This window comes from Sprattus sprattus, assembly GCF_963457725.1.
Source record: "Sprattus sprattus genome assembly, chromosome: 5".
Lineage (NCBI taxonomy): Eukaryota > Metazoa > Chordata > Actinopteri > Clupeiformes > Clupeidae > Sprattus > Sprattus sprattus.
This window is the reverse complement of record NC_137924.1, coordinates 36,569,077-36,593,810: the sequence shown is the minus strand read 5'-3', so window position 1 is coordinate 36,593,810 and position 24,734 is coordinate 36,569,077. Positions and strand designations below refer to the sequence as shown.

Below are 24,734 nucleotides of genomic sequence, written 5' to 3'. Positions count from 1 at the left end.
CAGAGTACATTGCAGCAGACATGCAGAACTATCACTGGGTATAGATGGGGGCAGGTGAGTAGCAAGCATTCATAATATATTTGTCATACAACAACATAGTGGAAGTATATTGCACTGACAAGGTTACAATTATAAGGGAACTCTAAAACTGAGGACCGTGCCAGGGATGGAATTCTTTAGCATATTTACAGGTAGATAATCAGGAACTCAATGAAGAATCACAGGCAGAGTGGAAATTACATCATAAGCAACATGAAATAGCAGAGTGCTGGACTGGAGTTCCATGTAACTGACTTCCTGATGTTAGAGCCTGCTGGTTATTTTCGTTTACCCAAAAAAGAAACAGCAAACAGCAAACAGCAAACCCCATCAAATGGCTGTATCTGTAGTGGTGTGAATTGTAACCAATTCTCCAACCCTCAACTTTCTGTCTTTCAGGTTCTCCTGGTCGTGTTGGTGCCCCTGGTCCCTCAGGCCCAGCCACAGCGCAAGGAGACAGAGGAGCACCTGGAATCCCTGGAATACCTGGCACTCCTGGGCAAAAGGGGGAGTCTGGTGTCAACGGAAGACCGGGAGGACCTGGTAGCTCCGGTTTCCCAGGTGCTCAAATTTGCATTTGCTGTTAAATTATTTTCAATTACACTTTCAATTAAACTGATAAACTGTAAATTAGAGCAGTGTATATTGTCCAATATGTCTAATGTTATTCTCTTCACTACCTTTTTCATAGGAGAGAAAGGTGAATCTGGCTACAGAGGACTGTCTGGACCACCTGGTTTTCCAGGAGATCCAGGATATAATGGAGGGAAAGGACAACGAGGACCACCTGGTAAGGAAGAATCACAATTCATCCAAGTATTTTAAGAGAAACTGTTTAATTTGAGATACACAGGTTAAGATTAATACAGATAAATACAAGCACACATAATAATACAACCATACTTCATGCTCTGACGTCACTAGGGCACTTTTCGTACAGATCCTGCTTGACCTTTGCTTTTTCTTGTTTTAAAATAAGACAATTTTGGGGGAGCCAGATAACTTAATGGCAAGTCACCTTGAAGCTGGCACAAAACATAATACGTTACTTCACCCAAAGATCCAGACGCTGTGGAAAAAGCATTGAGCTACTACATAGGACTACAATTTTGGAATTGAAGATTGATTCATTTCATCGAACAGAGATTAGCTGTGAGATTGAATACAGCAAAAGTTCTCTCAGAGAACCCTGGAGTGGTTGAATGCATTGGCTTAACAAAGCCCAATGTGAGGACTAACCGTTAGCACAGGCAACGTGCCAGAACCTAATTCTTATTGACACATTGTCAGATAGAGAAGGATAGTTACAGTACATGCTGCTTTCCTAATGCAGCCATTTCTGACACAAGAAAGATTGATACCTCTAAGACGATTTATGAAACTTTGTGCCCTAAATGAGCCTTGACATGTTAATGAGTGTGGTCCACTCTCAGCCCAGGAAAGTTTTGTGCTTTCCCAGCGGCTTGGCTTAACAGCTGGCTTGGGAAAACGTGTTTGTCAACTGGGATTTCAGCCGATTCTGGAATATTTCAGACAAAATAACACAGAACTCAGCTGGGAAGGGGCCAAAGTTTAAAGCAACAATCATCTTTTCTTACCACATCACCCAGTGGCCTTGGGGCCCTTTGATAAGCAATCCACAACCATACAGAGTGAATAAGAGGAAAACAACAAGAACTTTGTGGAACTATTACATCTAGCCCCACCAGCTGAAACAGAGGTGGAGTGCCCAGCCTTCTTCACTGGAATGATGTACGAGCGAGACAACAACAAGAACACTGGAAGGACGCAAAGCCAGTCACCTGCTCCAAACTCCCTGGGATCTCATTGGTCAAATGAAGAGAACGCAGACCCAATCCCAAAGGCCCAGCATCCAAAACACCTGCTCCACCCCCACTCCCCATTTTCCCCCACCCACAGCCACTACCCCCAGTAGCTGGCCCACCTATGACAGAGACTAAGAAACTCATTAAAGTTCTAAATGACATACGCATTAATACCGACACAAGCAAAACGTCAGTCCTAGTCTTATTGGAGCTAAGTGTTTGACACTGTCTATGATAATATATTACTACAAAGTAAAGTGAAATGCCTGTTGCTCAATTTCAATATAAAAACTACCAACACGTCTGATGTCTGAATATCTAAAAACTGGTTATATTCAGGGTTTTGCTGACCTAAAGCAGACACAACAAAATTCAGTGTTTTATTAAATGTAGTCAAAATTAAAGTTTCCATAAGAGGCTACAGGTTAGACAGACCACCAATGAATGAATGCCTTAAGAGAGCGCAAATTGGTGTTGGAAGAGATCAAACTGGGACTGGGAAAATGTAAAAGTATTAAAAGGCAACAGTTGCAAAGAGAGTTTCAGATGAATTTTTTTATAGCCTAACTGATCGAAAACACTCTTTTTTCTCTCTCTGTTCTTTTAGTTTCCTTTTTAATTTAATGTTAATGTTAATGTTCAATTCTATAATTTTTTAGTTCTGCTTAAATGCACTTTATGTTTTGAAATCTCTTATTTTTCTGTTCTGTTCTGTTCTGTTCTGTTCTTTTATGTGCTCATTTGTTAAACACTTTGAGTTACCAAGGTGTATGAATTGTGCTTTATAAATAAACTAGCCCGGTCTTGCCTTGCAAACTTTAGAACCCATTTTCATCAATATTTTCACTCACTCTTTCAGGTGCTACTGGTCGTAAGGGTCTTCCTGGTGTTACCTTGCCCCCATCCAGAGACTATAGACGTGTCTTTGGAGAGCCTGGTTATCATGGTTCTAATGGTCTGGGTGGTCGGGTCGGAAGTCCAGGACAGCCTGGTCTGCCAGGGGCACAAGGTTGGTGCTCCTATTCTTTAAACTATTCTTAAACTATTTCAACTGCTATTATTTGTTGAATATTCAAACAAGGCGCTGGATTACCCAGACAAGTGTTCATGATCTAGACTAGAGTATGGCAAAGAAAAACTATTATGACTTTGTTTTGTCATTTACAATTGTGTTTGCTCCTTGCACAAAGACTTCTGCCCTAAATATTTCAAATGAAACTGTTTTTCATATTTTGCACCTTCAGGACCCAAAGGTAAAGTTGGAGGTATTGGGAGAATAGGTCCTAGTGGTCTCGAAGGCAGCCCAGGTCCATCAGGAGACCCGGGATCACCAGGATTTCAAGGACCCACTGGAGAGTCTGGTAGGTCACAACGTGGATCACTCAAAATAAAAGCCCAGATCTGTATCTACACAGAGATCATACATCCCACAGAATGAATGTCAACATCTTCCTGTCTTCCTTACCTGTGTAGGGCCTCCTGGTAAACAGGGACTGCCAGGACCCCCTGGCTACGCAGCCCGCAGCAGCAGCGTTGGCTATACACTGGTGAAGCACAGTCAATCCAGCCAGGTGCCTATGTGCCCCCAGGGCATGGACAAGCTGTGGGAAGGCTACAGTCTGCTGTATGTAGAGGGACAGGAAAAGGCTCACAACCAAGACCTTGGTGAGATACATCTGTGAATTTCAACTGAAAGATAAACTATTTTAAAGGAACATTGGACATTCAAAGGAAATGTCTTGACTTCCCTGTCCTGACTCACTTTTTGACATTGTTTATTTTTTTCTTCTCCTTCCCTTGCCTTCAGGTCTGCCCGGCTCCTGTCTCCCCCGTTTCAGTACCATCCCCTTCCTGTACTGCACCTCCAACGAGCTCTGCTACTATGCCAGCCGAAATGACAAGTCCTATTGGCTGTCAACCACCGCACCCATCCCTATGATGCCAGTGGGCCAGGAACAGATTCCACAGTATATCAGCCGTTGTTCAGTATGTGAAGCTCCCTCTCAGGGTGTAGCTGTCCACAGCCAGGATCTCACCATCCCTGAATGTCCCTTCGGATGGAGGAGCCTATGGATAGGTTATTCATTCCTCATGGTGAGACACACATAGACACATCTCAATTACTTACTGTTTTTCAGTTGAAGTAAAAATAGTTTCAAGTATTCACCTGCTATTCTTTGTCTCTCTGTGTGTGTGTGTGTGTGTATCTCCAGCACACTGCTGCAGGCGCTGAGGGTGGTGGCCAGTCTCTGGTGTCACCAGGTTCCTGCCTGGAAGACTTCCGTGCTACACCTTTCATCGAGTGCAATGGAGCACGTGGCACCTGCCACTACTTTGCCAACAAGTACAGCTTCTGGCTAACCACTGTGGAGCAGAACAGGCAGTTTACCAGTGGCCCCGCACAGGACACACTCAAGGGGGAACAGATGCGCACCCGTGTTAGCCGATGTCAAGTGTGCACCAAGAATTTGTAGCCATGTTGCTCGGAAAAATGAGTGAAACATATAAGCAAACCCGTAGAAGAAATGGTGAACCAGAGGTGCAAGAAAATACTGAAAAGCAAACCTATTGACTGATAACATCCCCATCCCTCAGCCCTTCATTCTGATCCTTATGGGGTTGGAGGTTGAATTTGAGGGGTGATGGGAACAATTAATGCTCTTATATGGAGTGTTGTGGGGTGGGGAAAAGATTTCGTGTGACTGCTCTACACTAGTTTATTATCAACAGTGGTGCTACTTGTATAATTGTCTTCTTTGTTTTCATTTTCTAGTTGTTTGTCTAAGATATTCGCGGCTACCTCGGAGAGTGCACCAAAAGCCCTTGGATAGCACTGAATTGCCAATACACCTCTTAATGATTACACTACAGCCATAAAGCAGAGGAACCATATACACTTGTGAAGTGGATTTTTTTTTTTACACGTTTTAGATAATTATGTAAGCTTCAATAATTGAAAGTGGTGCTACTCGAAACTTAATTCTTAAAACAAATTCTCTCTGTTATCACAAAGATAAATCAAAGCACTTTGTAGTTCACACAGATGAAAATTGTGCCCTGTGATAACCCGGAAAATCGGTCACAAATACATATATATCTGTCTCTTTAACGTATTGCACTGATGAGAATGTTTTGAATGAGTTGACATTAACCTGGCCTTAGGGCACTGTTTAATGTGTCAGAATCAGGAATGGGCTCAGCCTCATGACACCATTATACTGTAACAGATCACAGTTATATTCCCATACTACATAAATTCTACCATGTAGTTTGCCAAATTTCATCAAAATTCTGTTACGCTGAAATGAGCCTCCTTCGCTAACTAGAAAGAGAGACAGGGTTTGTGGAATAGTATACCTCTTTAGAAACACTAAATTCAACAAATGCCACTATCAGGTGATTTTCTCTGTTTTCTTACTTCAGATGACCAAATGTATTATTTTATTTTATTCAAACTCGATGATATTAAAAAAAGAAAAACAGCCACATTAACTCAGAGACTAAAGATCTGACTGAAAATAATTAATATATTGACACGCTTACTGTTACTTGCTAGAAACGCTAAGCTACATTTGAAATAATTATCATTGCTTTACATTTGTGGTCTCTTTATGGACTGGCCTTCACTGTGTCACGCTTACTGTCCTGTGTCTCCTCTGTGGCGTCAGTAAGAAGTGTCCCATATGGGTGATGTGTAACCACTATGCCACTCAGTCTCTCACTGGTAGCCATGAGTACATCTTTTCCATTTATTTTCATGTGTACGTACACACTTATACTGTAAACTTGTTTACTTCATTGACACCTCTGCCTGAGATTTGAAAACATAAAAAAGACATATAGTGATTCTGTACATTTTTAAGGTGGAACAAGCTTTTAGTTTTTGTTTTATAAAATTACAATCTATGTTTATTCTTTGTTAATAAAATTAATTGTAAAAGTACATATGTGCAAATATTTTAATAACACGGATGGCTCATTTACTTTTGCTCTTTTGGCATTATTGCTATGCATAATGTGTCAGATTTGGCTTTGATAGAGATTAATCTGTGAATATGTTTTGCATACATACAGGTTACGCTGGGGATGTTAATATTCCTATTATTATCATGTGGTCATGAGAATGTTTTGTTGGGTGACACTGAGAATGGATCTAGTTAGAATTGTAATTTCTGTGCTCACTATGAAATAAAGTATTAAAAACAATGTCAACTCTACTGTAGGTTGGGAGAGTTTTTTCTGGGTGCAAAGGTTTGGTGAGTTATATAGAATATAGCCATCAGCTTAAAAAAACATTTTGTAAAGCATACTCAGTCATCATTAAGAGATTAATATCCACACATGTATATGGAACAAATCTATGCATCTGTTGCAAACATAGTGTATAGAACATTTTGCAGTTACTTGGCAGGTCATTTAAAAAAAACAATAATAATAATTCAACAGTGATCATTACTGAGGATCAGTTCAATTAAATGAATTACAGGCACAGTCCGCAATTCTTATCCAGTAAACCCTTTGGGGTGTAATGAGCGTAATTTGATTGGACTCTACATTTAAAGCCCTTATAAAGTAATTTGTACACATATGTGAACTCAACAAACATAATAGATTTTTTTTCTATAACCACTACAAGTCAACCAGAACTATGCAGTTTTAAGAGTTAGGCCCAATCTCAATTCTTCCCCTTGCCCCTTATCTTCCCCCTTACCCTTGAAGTTGCGCGTTCATGTGAGAGCTAGTGGTGTCTCAATACCCAATTTGATCAAGATTAAGGGATAAGATTGAGGGCCAGGTACCCCTTGGAGTTAAGATTATCGGACACCTTACTTGCTCCTCCAAGGGCTATCCCAGAGCACACAGCGAAACCAGCTCGGGAATTTTCAAAAAAACATGGCTGCTTGAAGTGAGGAATATTTTACATGAATAAAGCTATCTACACAACTTTTTATATGTTTATAATGACTCGGTTTGATCTGAAATGTGCTACACGAACGATGCATAGTATTGTAGGTCTTAACTGAAGCTTTCAAACAGTAGTTTTAGGTTACAATTAGCGCTTATACCACCACTCCATTGGCTTATATGGTAGCTTGCCAGCTAGATGCTACATACACTACATGTAAGTATTTTTGGCTCATAATTAATTTAAAAATGACGACAGTCTTGTTTCGTGCTCTACACAGTTGTATACATATATTTGCAACCATGTTCTTCATTGAAACTTTTTTTAAATCGCTAGTTTCATAGCTCATACAGTCACGCATGACGTACCCGAAACCGAGTAACGTCTCATTTCATAGGGGGAAGTTTCCAGCCCTTGGCCCTTACACTTGCAAGTGCTAGGGTTAAGACAAAGACAAAGACAAAGCAAAAGGGGCAAGGGGAAGAATCGAGATTCGGCCTTAGCATTTACACACTTCTAGGTTACAAACAACAAATCCCTATGAACAAATGGGGCTAATCAGCCAATCAAATCGTGTTTATGCAAATATGCCAGCGCAGACGCCAATCAAATTGCTTTCATTCATTCATGCTAATATCCAAAGACAGGAGACTAGAAAAGAAAAGATGGCGGACCAAACTCCCTAGGATGGTCTTATTTGTACATAAAAGTATTCTGTTTGACTTTTTTTAATTAGATTTTTTCCATAGAAGCTAAAAACAAATACACACTACAATGTAATAACCCTGTTGTAACTGAAGAATACGTCTGAGGTGATTTGTGAGTCTTAGCAGATTTACGAGGCGTCTGAGGCAGCTATCTGATGTTAGCATGTTAGCAAGGTAACTAGCCACAAGGTTAACAGCTCGCTAGGCAGAGTGATTGGTTGTTGACCTGTCGATTTCACTAAACGTTTCTGTTATCAACACAACCAAGGGGGTGCAACGGCGGACTCTTGAATGTCCGCACAGGAGGCCATTTTAAGGACGGTATAGCTTCCGGGAGGGATCAGTGGTACGTTAGGTAACGTCAGTGATCTTCATAATCGTTTACACTCTTATCTCGCGGAAATCTTGACGGATTTACAAATTACTTGATTTACAAACGTCATTACCTTGGTAATAATTCTCGACGCTTGAACATGTTGAAATGTGCAGCTTTATTGTGTATCACGGCTATTGTGTTTCAATCATTTTACATCAATTGGCGAGGCATAATTGTTCTTTCTTTTCAATACAACTTAAGTTGCACATAATAAAACTGTTAAGTTGCACATGATTTCCAATCGGGTTGGTTTGTTAAACATCTACATTATGATTTCCACAGGAAATTGCTGACTTTATTGCCAATGAAGATGCCAGAATTTTGTGCAGTCTGCTCTATTGAACGTTCCCTTGAAACGAGATCCCGTCTGTATTTTATTATATCAGTAATATTGCTTTTATAATGTTGCCATTCTGTATGCTGAGTTTTAGTAGCCTATTGATTTTACATAAATAGCTTGTGCATGTGTATTTATGGCACCTATCTGAGCGAGCTATTCCGTCTAAAAATGGCCGCATTGTGCAGACATTTGACTCCGTCGGCCAGCAACGCAGGCAACTTATCTAGCCTTTATCTGAGGCTATGTGCACACGGAGCCTAGATTCACTGAATGTGGTTCATAAGATATCTATGAACACAACCCTATGCGCCAGATACGAGTACTGTCAACGCATGCGTGTGAATCCACTGTCACTCCCACACTCTATGCAACAATCACAGTCAATCATTTGCAGGCAATTACAAAGTGAAGCTCACCTGTATTGTGTGAATAAAACAGAACTAGACCAATGACGTAAGAAAAATTTAATTTGTAAGATAAGCCACCATCTTTCTGATGTGATCATGCTGACTTCCGTGCTTGGATGAAATGTTACATTTTGAATGGGGAAAGATCCGATTCAGTGCGGAACGCGGTTCCATCTGGGATACCAAATTGTTATAGTAAACTTATGACTCCTAAGAGTTTTCTTAAAGCTGAATAATACCACAGCCAAGTTCAATACAGTTTTAGTTTTAACAGCTCTGCAGATGCTGGATCAATGTAAGGGAAGCAGTGATATAAATGAAACAGCCCCACATCATCTTTTAAACCAAAAACCAAAAGAAGAAAACACAGATATATCTCATTAACATATCCTTTAACATCACATGTGTTATTGTTTATAACTTTACATAACTGTGCCTCTGACCAGATTGGTTAAAGGCACCCAGTGCAACTTTCGAGGCTTAAAAATAAACATTCAATTTCTAGTCTTTTTTACACGTAGTAAGTTTCAATAACTCCATACCATTACATACCGACATTCAAGCAGCAAAGATGAGACGTCGTTGTGTGGTGAGAACTGATAGAAAATTCAACAAACAACAACAACAACAACTGATAGAAACAACAACAACAACTGATAGAAAACAACAATCGCCGCCATTTTCTTTATTTTTTTTAACCTGCAATAAATAAAGCAGGCTGCCAGTCAATGGAAAAATGGCTTCTCCCCACCAGCGATTGTTGTTGTTTACGATTTTCTATCAGTTCTCACCACACAACGACGTCTCATCTTTGCTCCTTGAATGTCGATATGTAATGGTATGGAGTTATTGAAACTTAGGCTACTACGAGTAAAAAAGACTAGAAATTGAATGTTTATTTTTCATTGAATGTTTACATAAAGTTGCACTGGGTGCCTTTAACGCCTCTTGCAATTATTATGACATTAAAGTCATAATAATGAGACACTAAGTCATAATTATGAAATTAAAAGTAATAGGTTTATTATGTGACATCATTTGTTTTCCCAAGTTGCGGAAACGGGCTTTCATACATCGGGGTAACTGTCGTGTAGCCTACTGCAATGTTTTTTGTTTGTTTGTGTGTGTGTTTGTTTTCATGTACTCATGTACTATTTCGAGCAAGTTCAACGTGTTTAAGTGACAACATAGTTGTGTTTTAATTTTAAAGCTTTTCAGGACAGTGTTCCCAAATCTTAAACTTGAAGAATTTACTTCATTAGTTTTAGTCATTGTAGGCTCGGCACCTGGTTGGACGTCTAGCAGAGGCTTCCTTTTACAATAACAGAGTTGATGCCTTTTATTTTGGTACATAGGCATTTACACTGGCCGGAAGTTTGGTGACCTGTATTGACTATCGCTGCAGAAATGTCTTGTTGCTAATGTGAGTAACGTTAAAGTCGTTAGTGACACCAGCATCACACTGCGGATTTAATATTTCTCTGTGGATAGGACACTTATAAGCAGGTAAATATTTTTGTTTTACTCGATACTAGGCGTTCAAACAGCTGGCTCAGTTTGTCCGCTTATATCTACATAATTTCCACGGACGTTTAGTTGCAAATATTTTAACGTTAGCTACTTGCAGCTAATTTGTACGGGTGGTAAGCTTATGCCTTTGTAGATCAATTAGTGGCAGCTGCATCATAAACGGCATGTAACGTTACGTTATCTTATGGACAGCATTTACTTACTTGCGAGGCTGTGTAAACATACCCCACTACTGTTCAAAGTGCACCATCTGCTTCTAAGATTGTGGCGTTACTGTGGGTCTATAACGTTACAGAAAAACGAGGCTTTTTCGACAGCTAAAGTTAATGTCAGTCAGTGACAGGGAATGGCCATGTTCATCGTAGAAACCTGTCCCATCCTCGAAAAAGGGGGGGATGGGAGGAGTCGTACGCAAAGCTCGAATGATATCGGGTATGGTCATGTTTGGTCACTGCAGGTAATGTAACTTTGCCCCCAGAGTTGCACACTGCAGACTACAACCAGGGTTTAACCTACAGGCACTAACGAGCGTGCGATATGTTATCAAAAATAGGCAAGCACAGGAATAATATTCATTTCATTCCAGATGGAAACAGATGTTCTGAGTCCATTCGAATTGATTTTACTGTCAGTGATGATGCACCTGTCTTAAAACGCTAGCATGGCTTGAGTTGATGCCCCCCCTCAATAAGCACAGCCTGGCATGGCTTGAGTTGTTGCCCCCTCTCAATGATCACATCTTCCCTGAAAACTCAGTTCTTTGCAAAAGGGGCTGTGAAAGTATTTAAACTAGGTAGTTGTTATTGTATCAATTCAGAACATCATTTTTATGTTACAAAACACTCTAGACAATATGACAAACTGTCCAGGCCATTCACTATGTAGTTTGATGGTCGATGTATGAAACAGAGTTTACAGCATGAGGTTGCCGTATCCATGACCACTCCAATCAGTTAACAGAATAGCTAGCCTTCATCAGTGCCAGCTATGCTGTTGGTGTTTGCAATGCTTTTCGAATATAGCGTATTTACTACAGTGAACTAGCTGATGTACAAGGATACAAGTAGCCAATTTAGAAAACTAAAGTAACAAGGTAGTATTGGGTAATACATTTGTATTCATGTATTCTGATATATATATATATAAGATACATGTATATATTTGATTCAGTTTTGCTTCCCCCTATTTGCAAACACAAAAGTGCCATGATTTGATCGTTTGGATCTTGCAGGTACACTGGAGTTTTCGGACACCCACTCTGACATGTCATATGTCTTCATCAATGATTCATCACAAAGTAGTGTGCCACTGCTGCAAGCATGCATTGATGGAGATCTGGCCTTCGCTAAACGCCTCCTGGAGACCGGCTGTGACCCCAACATTCGGGATATCCGTGGCCGCACTGGCTTGCACCTAGCTGCTGCACGAGGGAACGTAGAGATATGCCGCTTCCTGCACAAGTTCGGTGCTGACCTCTTGGCCACTGATTACCAGGGTAACACTGCGCTACATCTCTGCGGCCATGTGGACACCATCCAGTTCCTGGTGTCCAACGGCCTGAAGATTGACATTTGGTAAGTTTACGCATCTTGGCATGTAATAAAGTGTATTTTTCGATAAGCACTAGCATTTTGTATAAGCACTATATTGGCTGTCATCTCTTTGTAATCAGCTGGTTTCTTATATTCCTACAGCAATCACAATGGGTCCACACCTTTGGTTCTGGCTAAAAGACGGGGTGTGAATAAAGATGCCATCCGTCTCCTGGAGGGTCTGGAAGAACAAGAGATGAAAGGGTTCAACAGAGGAGCCCACTCAAAACTCGAGACCATGCAAATGGCTGAGAATGAGAGGTCAGTGATTCTGAGTGTCAATGGTGTTGCATAAAGGTATTCTAAGCAGAATTCGGTACTTTCAAAAAACACTTTTATTGAATTATCTACAGATATAATTAAATAATAATAACAGTAATGATAAAAATATAATAATGATGATAACAATAACACCCATACTTAGAGCAGTAATAATAATGACTGTAGATTTTTCTAATTCATTGGGTGCGTAATGTTACATGAAAGGTGACCTCAGAAAAGATGTGGGATTCTTGAATTTATTTCTCCAAACTACAATTATGTTTACAACTAGAACTACAAAAAATTATATGAGTGGTGATGGTTATGTAGCCATTTGGTCCTTTGTGTTGTTGAAGACTGGTGACACACCTGTCGGTGTCATTTGATGCCCTCTCTTCCCATATGTACAGTGCTATGGAAAGCCATTCTCTCCTCAACCCTAACCTTCAGAACAGCGAGGGGGTGCTCTCCAGCTTCCGCACCACATGGCAGGAGTTTGTGGAGGACCTTGGCTTCTGGAGGGTCTTTGCGCTGCTGGTGGTGATTGCTCTGCTATCCCTGGGTATTGCCTATTATGTAAGTGGGGTGCTGCCCTTTTCTGCCGGTCAGCTGGAGCTGGTACACTGAGAGGTGATCAAACCACATCAACCGAGGGACACAAGTCAGAGGAGGCTGCTGGAGTTACCAGGGAAACTGATTTGCAACACGCATAGGTACTAGAAGAGGGAACTTGTGCTTAAGGGTACCTTGAGAATGTGCTTGAGTTTATTCATAGGTACACACATACACACCAATCAACAAGGCACCCGTCCAGATAGATGAATCATAATGTCATACAAATATGACTATACTGTACTGGTGAAGAATCCAATATCCAAAGCTACTTATTATAGCACCGAATGATTATGATTTCCTTGCTGGCACATCTTCACTCCTCACTATATACCAGTATAGAAGAAAATGTTCATTCCCAATTGGCATAGACACCAGTTGTATGAATTGTAATGTCTTTTTTTTATCCCTAGGGATAGCTCTCTATGTGTGCAAAATGTTTCTGTATACAATGTGTTTGAAAGTAGTTTTTTATGTTACATAATTAGATTATCATTATGATTTGCCTTTATATTATAATATGTCCACCATAACACTTGTGCTATGCTTTCCACAGAAAATTCTTAAAAATGATATTCCACTCATGGTTTGCCATGTAACCATAGGGAGTTACTAAGACAGCTAGGTCACTGAAACTTGTATAGTTAATCAAACTGAAATATAAGCTGGTAATATGTGTACTCTAACCAGTGAACACTGGTGACGCTTGTCTCAGGTAGGTTCACGTGTAGTTCATTGTGGCATAAATGTGTCCGTTATTATAGGTAGGTCAATGCTTTTTTTGCACAGAAATCATGTTTGTCCTTTCCATGAAATTAAATTGTGGCTTTTTAAAACAAATTATTCTGTTTATTTGTCAAGTTAGGATGGAAAATAATAATTACAAAAAAAATGACATATTGTTCTATCCACCTTTAATTTGTTTTCTGTGGCGACATGAGTGTGGGACACAGTGCTGATTCCAGTGTTCACTCACTGGATTCTCACTACTTCCACACCAGAGCCCCATTCTTCATATGCAGATTAGTGGTTTAGCTGGATTACATGATCTCGGATTTTCCTGCTCCTGTTATTGGAGTAGTTGTCAAGCCCATTAGCTCCAACCTTACATCACCAGCACCAGTCAACCAAGGACAGCATCTGCATAACAGTTCTTACAGTCCAGACATAGGCCTACTTTTATTAGAGATGAAAGTATCATTATTAACAGTCCAGACATAGGCCTACAATTATTTGAGATGAAAGTAGAATTTACTAACAGTCCAGACATAGGCCTACAATTATTTGAGATAAAAGTAGAATTTACTAACAGTCTTAGACATAGGCCTACAATTATTTGAGATGAAAGTAGAATTTACTAACAGTCCAGACAGAGGCCTACAATTATTTGAGATGAAAGTAGAATTTACTAACAGTCCGAACGTAGGCCTACAATTATTTAAAATGAAAGTAGAATTAACCCGATGAGGATATGGTATGATTGATTTTTTTTAGAATGACAGGGTTGCACAAGAAGAAGAATTCAGTCTTAAATTCAAGATTAAAATACAATTTAAAGCATGTATCAGTTTGTTCGGGGTAAATTTCCTGAAGATTTATTCAACACTGAACACTTATAAATATGGGCAAATATCAGGGTAAAGATGGGATAGTTTGTATTGGACATTATTGAGTTAGATACTGAAAACTTATAATGGTGATAGTCATTTTTCATTTTCGCCCAAACAAATATCAAAATGACAGAAAGGTTGATTCAAAGAATATTACTGTTAGTAAATACATCCAGGAATGGATGAATTAACATTAATGCACTATGTTACATTTCTATGGAATACTAGGCTAGGTTTGTTTGTTTGTTTGTTTTTTTCAAAATAAAAGTCCCCTTTCCTAATCATATGTCAACTACAAATGTTGGCTCTGTTGAAATGACTTGGCCTAGGCCTTTCTCTGTAATATAATCTCATGTTATTTGTATAACCAGCTATTTCCATACCAAAGAAAAATAGTTGAGCAACACAGTGAAGTTCAAGTGGACTCAAGGGGCAGTACCCTTCATTGCAATGTTTAAAAAGCGAAATGCCTTTTATTATACTTTCGATTATTGTAGAGTCAGAGGGCTGCTCTTTATTTTAAAAGATAATATAGAACTTTACAATGTCTTGAAATTCATTAAAATGTATATGAAATTGAAGTACCACCCACTAGCGTACTAGCTTAAAGCCTACTAGCTTAAAGCCTTCTAGCTAAACTGAAATGCATGCTGTCACATAATTGCTCACAGTAAGATGGCCTAAATTATTTTCGTGGCCACATTTAAGTAGATATAGCTCACAATGTACCATTATGTGAGCGCGATTCACTTGAACGTGCCCACTCAGTACAGTATTTGGCCGCCCTCTGTCTTCATAGACACAAGAGAGCATGCCTGTGAGGTGTGCTCACCGGGATCAAGCCATCCTTCATGTTTTTCTGGGGGGGACTTGGCTATTCTTGGGTTTATAGTGTCCATTGACTTCATTACACTTCATTTGAAGTTATTTGCGCAAATGTTCTTTTCCACATATTATACACCATTTCAGTTTTATAATACACTACCACACCTGAAAGAGATAAATCTAGATAGATAAATCTTTGTTGAAAAGTCTATCCCAGACGGTGACATTTTGTGCCCTCTCTCTAGGCCTATACTAATGCATAGGCCTGTCTTCCAATGCATTATATTTATATAGTTTGAAATTGATGGTAGGCCGAATTACTCAGATAAACACTCCCCTCCATACACAGCTTGATGCCGGTAGTATGTTCAAACATCAGACCCCCACAGCACAAAGAAGAAGAGGAAGAAGTATTGTGTGTCATGGTAATGTATACTCAGAGATGGGCAGTATTTCAATTACTTGTATTTGAAATACCAGTTAATTTGCTTTTGAGTATTTTGTAATTTGTATTTGATAGGGCCGATAAAAAAATCGAATGTAATTTGTAACAAAATACTTTAGAGTGGAGTCATTTTGTATTTAAAATACTCAAATTACTTTCTCCAGTGTTTAGGCAGAAGGAGATTTTTTTTCTGTCGGATTCTACCACGAGACCATCTGATCTGCCTCTGAATGTCAATGTCGAATCAGTCAATTTGCCAAAGTGTTGCTTCTTATGGCCTGCCCCTTTTTGGGGCGAAAAGGAAATCACCCCAGATCTCTCTCATTGACTCTCATGTTAAATCAATTTTTTTCACAAAACAATTCTCACAGAAACAAAACAAATAGCTACACGGTCATTTATCTGTGTGATGTCACATGTGTGCGCCAGTGTTGTCAATCACATGTGGGCACCAATGTTGTCAAAGATAATCTGTAACTTGTGGAAGTTGTATTGTTAAACGGTGAGTACTTTGGTAGATTAAAGTATAAACTTTGAATACTAATGCTAGTACAACTTCTATACGTTATCTGTAAGGTTGTGAGTGTGCAGTGGTAATGTAAGTTGGATTCGTAAAATGTTTTTTAGGAAATAAATTACATTGCTTGACGTGTAGCTATTTGTCTCTGTTTTGTTACCGACTTTCAACTTAATAAAAATCTCAACAACGTTTATAGTAGGCTACGTGTATTGTTTTGTCTCTGTGAGAATGAGTAAGATCTTTAGTAAGAGTCTCAACAACGTTAATAGTAGGGTAAGATCTTTAAAAAGAGTCTCATCGGCCCGGAGTGCCAGATCGCGTCCTAGTCCTTACCTTGCAATTACGTATGACGAAAGCACGGTGGGGATAGCCCTCCCGGAAGCCAAAGAGATTGCAATGAGAGCCCTGTGGCGGCGGTTACAAACATGAAAAAAAGGATACGGAACCACTGACATGGGCCAGTCATAATAGCCTGCACCTGGCCCCGTGGTTACTTCGTTACGCCGCTGAATAGTGTTCTGCTATACCAATTGTGAGAAAACTGAAAATTCAGAAAAAGTATTTCCTGTATTTTAAAAATACAAAATACATGTATTGTATTTTGTTACATTTTCTGGCAACAGTATTTTGTATTTTATTTTGATACATTTATTTGAGGGGTATTTTGTATTTTGTATCAAAATACATTTTGATGTATTTTTGCCCATCTCTGTGTATACTGTACATTTCTAAAAAGTAAGGAGTAGATGCTCTAGAACATTTTAGTTATAGATTGGATGCATGGATATTAAGCAATACTTCAGAAAACATGCGCAAATATGGACGAACTGAACGCAAAGAACAGACAGTTGACTCCGCCCACATATGTAAGTTGAGCATAAAATAACCTTAGGGGGAGTGGCAATGACATCACACATAATAATCGGAGACTTCAAACTTGAAATACCAGACTGAAGCTCTGAGAGTTACAGCTATCCATTACCACCACCGTCAACAAGAGCAAGCACTTGGACAAGAGTTAAGGTAAATAAATCATGACTCATCACACATTATGATTCTGATTGGCATGGAAAATAGGCTTTGCTTAAAATGTTATCGGAACATTTATTTTGATATGACACCATTTGCTTGATTTGTCATTGCTCACTTTGTCATTACTTCAGCTTTAAAAAACTGTACTAAGACTTCTGAATGAATTAGTGTTTATTAATTAATCTAATTAGTAATATTAATCGATCTGTTCATTATGAAATAATACTTCAAATAAAGGTGCCATTTTCATTCTACTAAGATGCATTTTGTGCTACACGGAAGTATTTCCTCCTTTATCGTTTTATATCAGGTTGAAAAGTAGGTTGACACGAATAACCAGATAGGCCACTTGTTTGTGTGACACATCTATCTTACCATCGTTTGTATAATAATGGTGGACTAGCATTGGTGGAATTCTGTGTAATGTTTTTATCAAGCTTTATTTTCATTTGAATACTTTCCTGGAAACAACAGTCAGCTTTTTATAATGTCGATATACTGCAAAAAATAGGATAGCTTTTCACTAACAGTCAGTGCGGGCACATGATGGCAGCACTCCTATCCTATCCGATTCTCTCCATGGGGTCTCCATGGGGGGTTAACTGCTCACATTGATAGTCTATCTTCTGATCACAAGTAACATTGTTCATTATGTCTATTGTTTTAGCTATGTCAAGGTTATATGCAATTGGGTGACCAGACTGCTTCTGGTAAAGCAGAGCACTTATTAAAAATGTTCAAATGATTTATATGATCCTGCTGTAAGCCATGTTATCCATTCTTACTTAAGTGGGCCAAATTGATGTCCACTGATGAACCTGGCTGCTTCTTGATTGGCTACTACAACCATTTACAGCTGTTTAGTTAGTATGCTCATATTCAGCAAATACTACTTGGGACCTGCTAGTTTTTTAGACTGACTGTATTTTATCTATTATCTATGTATCTATGTTTCCAGACATGTCATCAGGCACACACCTGTCTGAAGAGCAGCTCCAGTGCTCCATATGCCTCTCAGTTTTCACGGACCCGGTCTCTACTCCATGTGGGCACAACTTTTGCATGTGGTGTATTAAAGAGTACTGGGATACCATACAAAACTACCAGTGCCCTATGTGTAAAACAAAATTCAGTGTGAGACCTGAACTTAAAGTCAATACAACCTTCAGAGAGGTGGTTGATGACTTCAAGAAGAGAAGCGGTCTAGCTAAACCTGAAGTGCTCTGTGACATCTGTACTCGGTCACGGCCCAAAGCGGTGAAATCCTGTCTTGTGTGCTTGGTCTCCTACTGTGAGGCTCACCTGGAACCTCATCAAAGAGTGGCAGTCTTAAAGAAGCACACCCTGATAGACCCTGTGAGGAACATGGAAGAGAGAATGTGCAAGAAGCATGAGCGACTCTTAGAGTTATTCTGCAGAGATGATCAGATGTGTCTCTGTCAGCTCTGCCATGAGACAGACCACCAGAACCACAGCACCAGTCCATTGGACGTGGAGTGCGCCCACAGTAAGGTCGGGAGATTGTGTTTTTTGCTTATGTTTAATATCACTACTGGATTTAAAATGCGTCCTTTAATTACAAACATGTTCTCTATCCATAGATTCAGCTTGAGAAGACCTACACAGACATACAGCTAGTGATTAAAGAGAGGTTAAATCAGATCAAGAGGATCAGACACACAGTTCAGATTAGCAAGGTGAGCTCACTTAAATATGCAAATGTTTAAAGAGTTAATGGCATGAGCTGCAAAAGCCACATAACTACAGTAATCAAAACCCTACATTCAGTGAGAGGCCACATTTCTTGCGAAACCAGCTGATACAGGAAACAAACGTTGGCATAATTTAAGAACTGAAATTGTTTGGCTTGTTCTGGATAATTCACCCTACTGCGTATACTCAGTTGCAAACTGTGCAATGTAAAATGGTATGTACTGTAAGTATTATTGTTTGTATGCTGTATGAGTGTTATACACTTTTAACTAATTTCTCTATGGCCTTGTTAGAAAACCACTAAAAGGGAAATAGCAACTGGTTCTGAAGTCTTTGACACCCTGATACATTCAGTTGAGCAAAGCCAGGCCAATCTGGCCAGGGCAATGGAAAAGAAGCACACTGAAGTAGAGAGACATGCAGAGGAACTCATCAAAGAACTGGAGCAAGATATTATACAGCTAAAGGACCGTAACACTAAACTGGAACAGCTCTCACACACCGAGGACTACGTCCATCTCCTTCAGGTTGCTCTCACCTCTTTCTTACAGTGAGTTCACAGAATAAGTGAGCGACACTTCACTGCTACTTTTCAGTCCATAATATCTCATTTCCCCCTCTATCAGGTCTATCCATCAATGTGCAACATTCCAGAGCACAAGGTCTTCAGTGAATTTAGCATTAATACTGACCTATGCATGGATGCCCTGTGGAAAGCTATGTCTGAGCTGAAACAATCATTTCAGAAAGAAATTGACAGCCTCTCTGGCATACGTGAGTCCACAGTGATCATCAGTGAAATTAGTACACTGTGCATTTATTGTGTCAGATTTCAGTGAAAAATAAAACATGAAATTGGTGAGGGAAATATATCTTGTCAAGTAACACAAGCTCTTTTATTTTCTTAGAACTGAAGAGGATTCAGAAATATAAAGGTAGTTATTTCTTTATGCATGGATAGATGCATTAATCTATGTGCACTTCCGAAGTGTTAGCAAAAGATACTTGGTTTTAGCCTCCTTTACCACCACCTCTGCCTCCCATGAAGGAGATGATCAGTTTTGATCCCAGTCAGGACTGTGCGTCTGAAAACGCAGGTTACAATAGCATAGTGACAAGAAAACATACTGAATAATTTAGAAGTTCAGAAGTTCAAGTTGTGCTAAAACCAGCCAGGAGGTTACACACAGTGTAAGGATCCAAGTACGCTGCTCAAACGGTAAAAATAGGAAAGAAGTTGAATACATGAGAAGCTCATGCACAGGGTGCATTACAGTATAGGGATATGATTGTACAGATACAGAGTGCATTAGAGCATAGGGATATGATTGGGCAGATACAGAGTGCATTAGAGCATAGGGATATGATTGGGCAGATACAGAGTGCATTACAGTATAATAATAATAATAATAATAACGATTCATTTTATTTGTAACGCACTCTTCACTCAGAAGAATCTCAGGGATATGATTGGGCAGGTACAGAGTGCATTAGAGTAGAGGGATATGATTTGGCAGACACAGAGTGCATTAGAGTATAGGGATATGATTGGGCAGATACAGAGTGAGAATAGGGATATGATTGGGCAGATACAGAGTGCATTAGAGTATAGGGATATGATTGGGCAGACACAGAGTGCATTAGAGTATAGGGATATGATTGGGCAGGTACAGAGTGAGAATAGGGATATGATTGGGCAGATACAGAGTGCATTAGAGTATAGGGATATGATTTGGCAGGCACAAAGTGCATTAGAGTATAGGGATATGATTGGGCAGATACAGAGTGAGAATAGGGATATGATTGGGCAGATACAGAGTGCATTAGAGTAGAGGGATATGATTGGGCAGGCACAAAGTGCATTAGAGTATAGGGATATGATTGGGCAGACACAGAGTGCATTAGAGCAGGGGTTTTCAACTGGTTTTGTCCCAGGGACCACCATTCTGACTAGAAAGTTATTTGCGGCCCACTGATGTGCCTGCATGCGCGTGTGTTTGTAACCGCCGCTGCCACGCCCCTTCCCCCTGCACAGATATTCTGCCTACAACACTTAAATATGTGAAATGATCAGGGTACATTGGTAGCCGCTGCCACGCCCCCTGCCCCTGCACAGATATTCTGCCTTAAACACTTAAATTTGTGCTGTTATAAGGTTAAATCACCAACACCCGTCACCACGCCCTCACCCCACCGCGCAAAAATCGAAGCGAATTTATAAAAAAAAAAAAAATTCAATGGTGAACTGATCAACATGTTGCGGACCCCCTGCAATGCTGTCACGGACCACCATGGGGCCACGGACCCCCTGTTGAAAACCCCTGCATTAGAGTATAGGGATATGATTGGGCAGATACAGAGTGCATTAGAGTATAGGGATATGATTGAGCAGACACAGAGTGCATTAGAGTAGAGGGATATGATTGGGCAGATACAGAGTACATTAGAGTATAGGGATATGATTGGGCAGACACAGAGTGGGCAGGTACATATTGAGATATGATCGGGCAGGTACATAGTGCAAGAGCAGGGTTTGGATTAGGTGACTCTGGGAAAAGCATGGGGTAAGGTTACATTGTTGGAGAGAGAGGAAGCTGATTGGAACCGGCTATGTTCGTAAGCAAGAAGGGGAAACTAGATGAGCAGCAGTGGCTGGGCAATGTTGAGATGAGGAAGATCAGCTGGAGAGAGTTGTGGGCTATGGATGCTAAACTCGTTAAATGTTTTGCTAGAGACACTTGGTGCCCTAGTTTGGCGGTGGACAGAGGGGATTCATCATACGGAGCCTGTCATGAATGATTTTGCTCAGTTTGTTTTGTAAATACTGTCCAAACCCGAACACAAAAAATACACTTGTTAAAAAAGCGTTTCAATGGAGTGAAGTGGTCCATTTTTCTGAAGCAACAACAGTGGTGCTGCTTAGCCTATATGTTATAAATAGCCAGATATTGCAGTGTGTATGTGTAACAGTGTATATGTTGAGGAGGAATAGGGCCAGTCTAAGACAAATTGCCGGGGCCATAGTGGGCTCCCAGTCATACATATATTCTACGTATGTATTTACCTCTATATCCAACTTTTATTTCTGTCTTTCTTTTTCCCTCAGTGGACGTGACCTTGGATCCGTACACAGCCCACCCGGAGCTTGTGCTGTCTGCTGATATGAAACAGGTTGCATTCGGAAGTAAGCGACAGAGACTCTTTGACAACCCACAGAGATTTGATTCTGCTGTTTCTGTCTTAGCAAAGGAAGGGTATCGGTCAGGGAGATTTTACTATGAGGTGCAGGTGAAGGGGAAAACTGAATGGGATTTGGGAGTGGCTAGCGAGTCAGTTAACAGAAAAGGAGTGATTAAACTGAGCCCTGACCATGGCTTCTTTACGCTAGTCTTAAGGAATGGGACTGAGTATACTGCTGCCGCCAGTTCCTCTGTCCCCCTCACCCTCAGCGAGAACCCTGAAAAGGTTGGAGTGTTTGTGGATTATGAGGAAGGCACTGTCTCTTTTTATAATATAGAAGCCATGACACAAATGTACTCTTTTACCGGTTTTTCGTTTACTGAGAAGCTCTATCCATACTTCAGCCCTTTTCTTAGTGATGGAGGTCGTAATGCAGCACCCCTCATTATCACTACTGTCAATGAGTCTGACTGGTTTCGGGTTTAATACCACCACTGTCTTGTGAATATAGGAAACATAGGATACATCCATCCTCCACAAAATCTAGATACATCCTTCTGCTCCTGACTTAAATAAGGATAACCCATCCCAGCCAATCTTTCCCAAGTGCCCATTTAGAATATCTGTGAGAAGCTAATTAGTGCAGGTGATCTGATAATACCTTTTCCCACAAGTTGACACGGTTCCTTGGGGTCTTAATTCATTTTCTGTGACGACCTTTGGTCGAAATGCCACAAGGATCAAGCACCACAGCACCTGTTCAGAGCGGCTGGTTTGAGTGCCTGTTCATTTAAATGATCATTTAAACTTTGAAATTCACTGATGCCCAGAGGACTTTTGTTTGTTTAATAAAAAAAAAAAAACTCATTTAGTTGTGTTAACTTGGTGATGGAGTCAGGGATAATGGTTGATGAGCTGTCCTTGTATGAAAATATTGGAGGAGATGTAGATAAACTCAGTAACAGTACCAAACCGAATAGCCTTTTAAAACAGCAGATATCATATTTTGTTACCTTGGCTATTTGTGATGTTGTGTTAATTTGGTGGTTGTCAGGGATGAAGTTTGACGAAAGCTCTCCTGATAAAAAAAATACTGGACAATGCACAGAAACTCAATCTTTTCAATCTGCATTTTAAATTGCAGATGAAAATGTTGCCTGATCCTGATCATGTCAAGATAATTTGTTGTCAACATATCTCAATTAAAAAAAAAAAAACTGGTCAAAATAAACACAATGTGTATGGATGTTTATTTACCATCATATTCAACTTGGATGATTATTAAAGATCATGTATTGCAAGGAACTATTAGCATGTTATGCAACGAACATTTCCTGCACTTACCTCACTTCAATAATGCAATGGGTCAGGCGAACATTCCCAAAGGTTAATTCTCAAGCTGAATGACATGAATCACATGTTTTATGAGCTAGGCATCCCAAAACAAACTGACCAGGTAGTCTTATTTTACAGGAGTTTTTGGGGTGGTAGGAACTCTTGATACCCAAATGTAACACTGAAAAAGTGAGTTCTTGATAATATGTCTCCTTTAACATCATCTTAGAGCTAAACACAGCATCACATTTTTGTTGTTGCCCACACACACAATTCAAATGCCCACCCAAAGATGACATCCTAGTAACACATCTGGGTATGACTATGACTATGGGTTATTTTAAATTCAAAGAGATACTGATATAAGGATTATTACATTTAAAATGCAGGTAGATGTTGCAAATAAATACAAATCTGTGCCTACAGGTGAGAGTAACAGCAACCATAATTCTTCCATGAGTCACCACTGTTGTAGTCTATGCTCAAGACATCTTTCCCATAAATCACAGCTGTAGATCTCCACGTTTCCAGACTGACAATACAAGGCTACATTGTCGAAAGTTTCAAGTGCAATTTGATCAGTTCATGCATCTTTTTTTCCCTATTTGCTGTCTATGCAGTGAAATCGGACACCTTTTTTCAATTTAATCTCCACCCCTCTCCTCTCTAACGAAACGCCGTCAAATTCTTTAAGTCTTCAGTGTGTCTTTGTTCATGGCGAAGTGTTACATTTGAATAGCCTAGATTACATAGGCTTCCCGCTGTTTATCGAGTTTAATCATCTTGACCAAATATTTTTCAAAAAACTTTTAGAAATCATGCCACGTAGGCTAGGTCTACTCAGCTTTTCGGACTAACTTGAAGAACTGAAACGTCGAGAGCTGAGAATACGTTAAGGAGTTGTGTAGCTATGTAGCGGAGGCGAGGAAAAAGTTGAAACCCGCTGTAACGGAAATAGGCTAATGAATAAAATCTAATCTATTATATACACCTGGGAAAAACAGGGTGGAAAATCCGAGTCATAAGGGGATCACTGGCGACTAACGGTAAGAGTTTGCCCTGTCAGTTAACAGAGATTTATTTTGCCGCTTTGAAACATACTTTGCGAGGCTACTGCCTCTGGCTACAGCGTTACACATAGCATACAGGCCTAATGTTTGTATTTCTGTAATTCCTTCTTATCAAACATCAAGACTGTTCTGTTGGATACGAAGAACTTGTCCTGCCGTTTTATATGAACATATTTTAGTCATGCCCAAAACTGAAAGGGGTCAACTTTGAAAAAACATCAGGGGAGGTGTTGCAACCACTGGGTATGCCTTTATATCCAGTACCGATTTGCACAAAGGTTATAAGAATACACCTCAACACCTTAGAGGGACAGGGACGTATTCCCTGAGGTCTTGAACTGTTCTGCTGTTTGGTTTAAGTAAATATCAGCTAAATTAAACTCCATGGACATGAGGAAGTGTTGCCGA

The 24,734-nt window shown here is 39.8% G+C and overlaps 3 protein-coding genes across 4 annotated transcripts in view; all 3 read left to right on the top strand.

Moving 5' to 3' along the window:
* col4a6 (collagen, type IV, alpha 6) overlaps positions 1–5,996 on the top strand; it is an 89,482-nt gene extending 83,486 nt beyond the window's left edge. The window contains exons 40-46 of the mRNA XM_080839805.1: positions 439–600; positions 731–829; positions 2,725–2,874; positions 3,110–3,226; positions 3,339–3,530; positions 3,673–3,959; positions 4,079–5,996. Coding sequence (XP_080695931.1) covers positions 439–600; positions 731–829; positions 2,725–2,874; positions 3,110–3,226; positions 3,339–3,530; positions 3,673–3,959; positions 4,079–4,339 — 1,268 coding nt within the window. The 3' untranslated portion in view covers positions 4,340–5,996. The remainder of the gene's footprint in view (positions 1–438; positions 601–730; positions 830–2,724; positions 2,875–3,109; positions 3,227–3,338; positions 3,531–3,672; positions 3,960–4,078) is intronic.
* A 3,979-nt stretch (positions 5,997–9,975) lies between these two features.
* On the top strand, positions 9,976–13,359 carry ankrd46b (ankyrin repeat domain 46b). Of its 2 annotated transcripts, none has more exons than XM_080839929.1 (4): positions 9,976–10,107; positions 11,363–11,705; positions 11,826–11,984; positions 12,395–13,359. In XM_080839929.1, exons 2-4 carry the CDS (start codon positions 11,395–11,397, stop codon positions 12,609–12,611), a joined length of 687 nt encoding a protein of 228 aa, XP_080696055.1. In that variant the 5' UTR covers positions 9,976–10,107; positions 11,363–11,394; the 3' UTR covers positions 12,612–13,359. The 2 variants fall into 2 exon arrangements, with proteins under 2 accessions (XP_080696055.1, XP_080696056.1); XM_080839930.1 differs by having other exon boundaries at positions 10,006–10,024.
* Positions 13,360–17,988: 4,629 nt separating this feature from the next.
* On the top strand, positions 17,989–22,407 carry LOC308366169 (zinc-binding protein A33-like; the record flags this gene model as incomplete). Its single annotated transcript, XM_080839804.1, has 5 exons — positions 17,989–18,540; positions 18,630–18,725; positions 19,035–19,268; positions 19,368–19,515; positions 21,848–22,407. 5 exons carry the CDS (start codon positions 17,989–17,991, stop codon positions 22,405–22,407), a joined length of 1,590 nt encoding a protein of 529 aa, XP_080695930.1.
* Between the last annotated feature and the right edge of the window lie 2,327 nt (positions 22,408–24,734).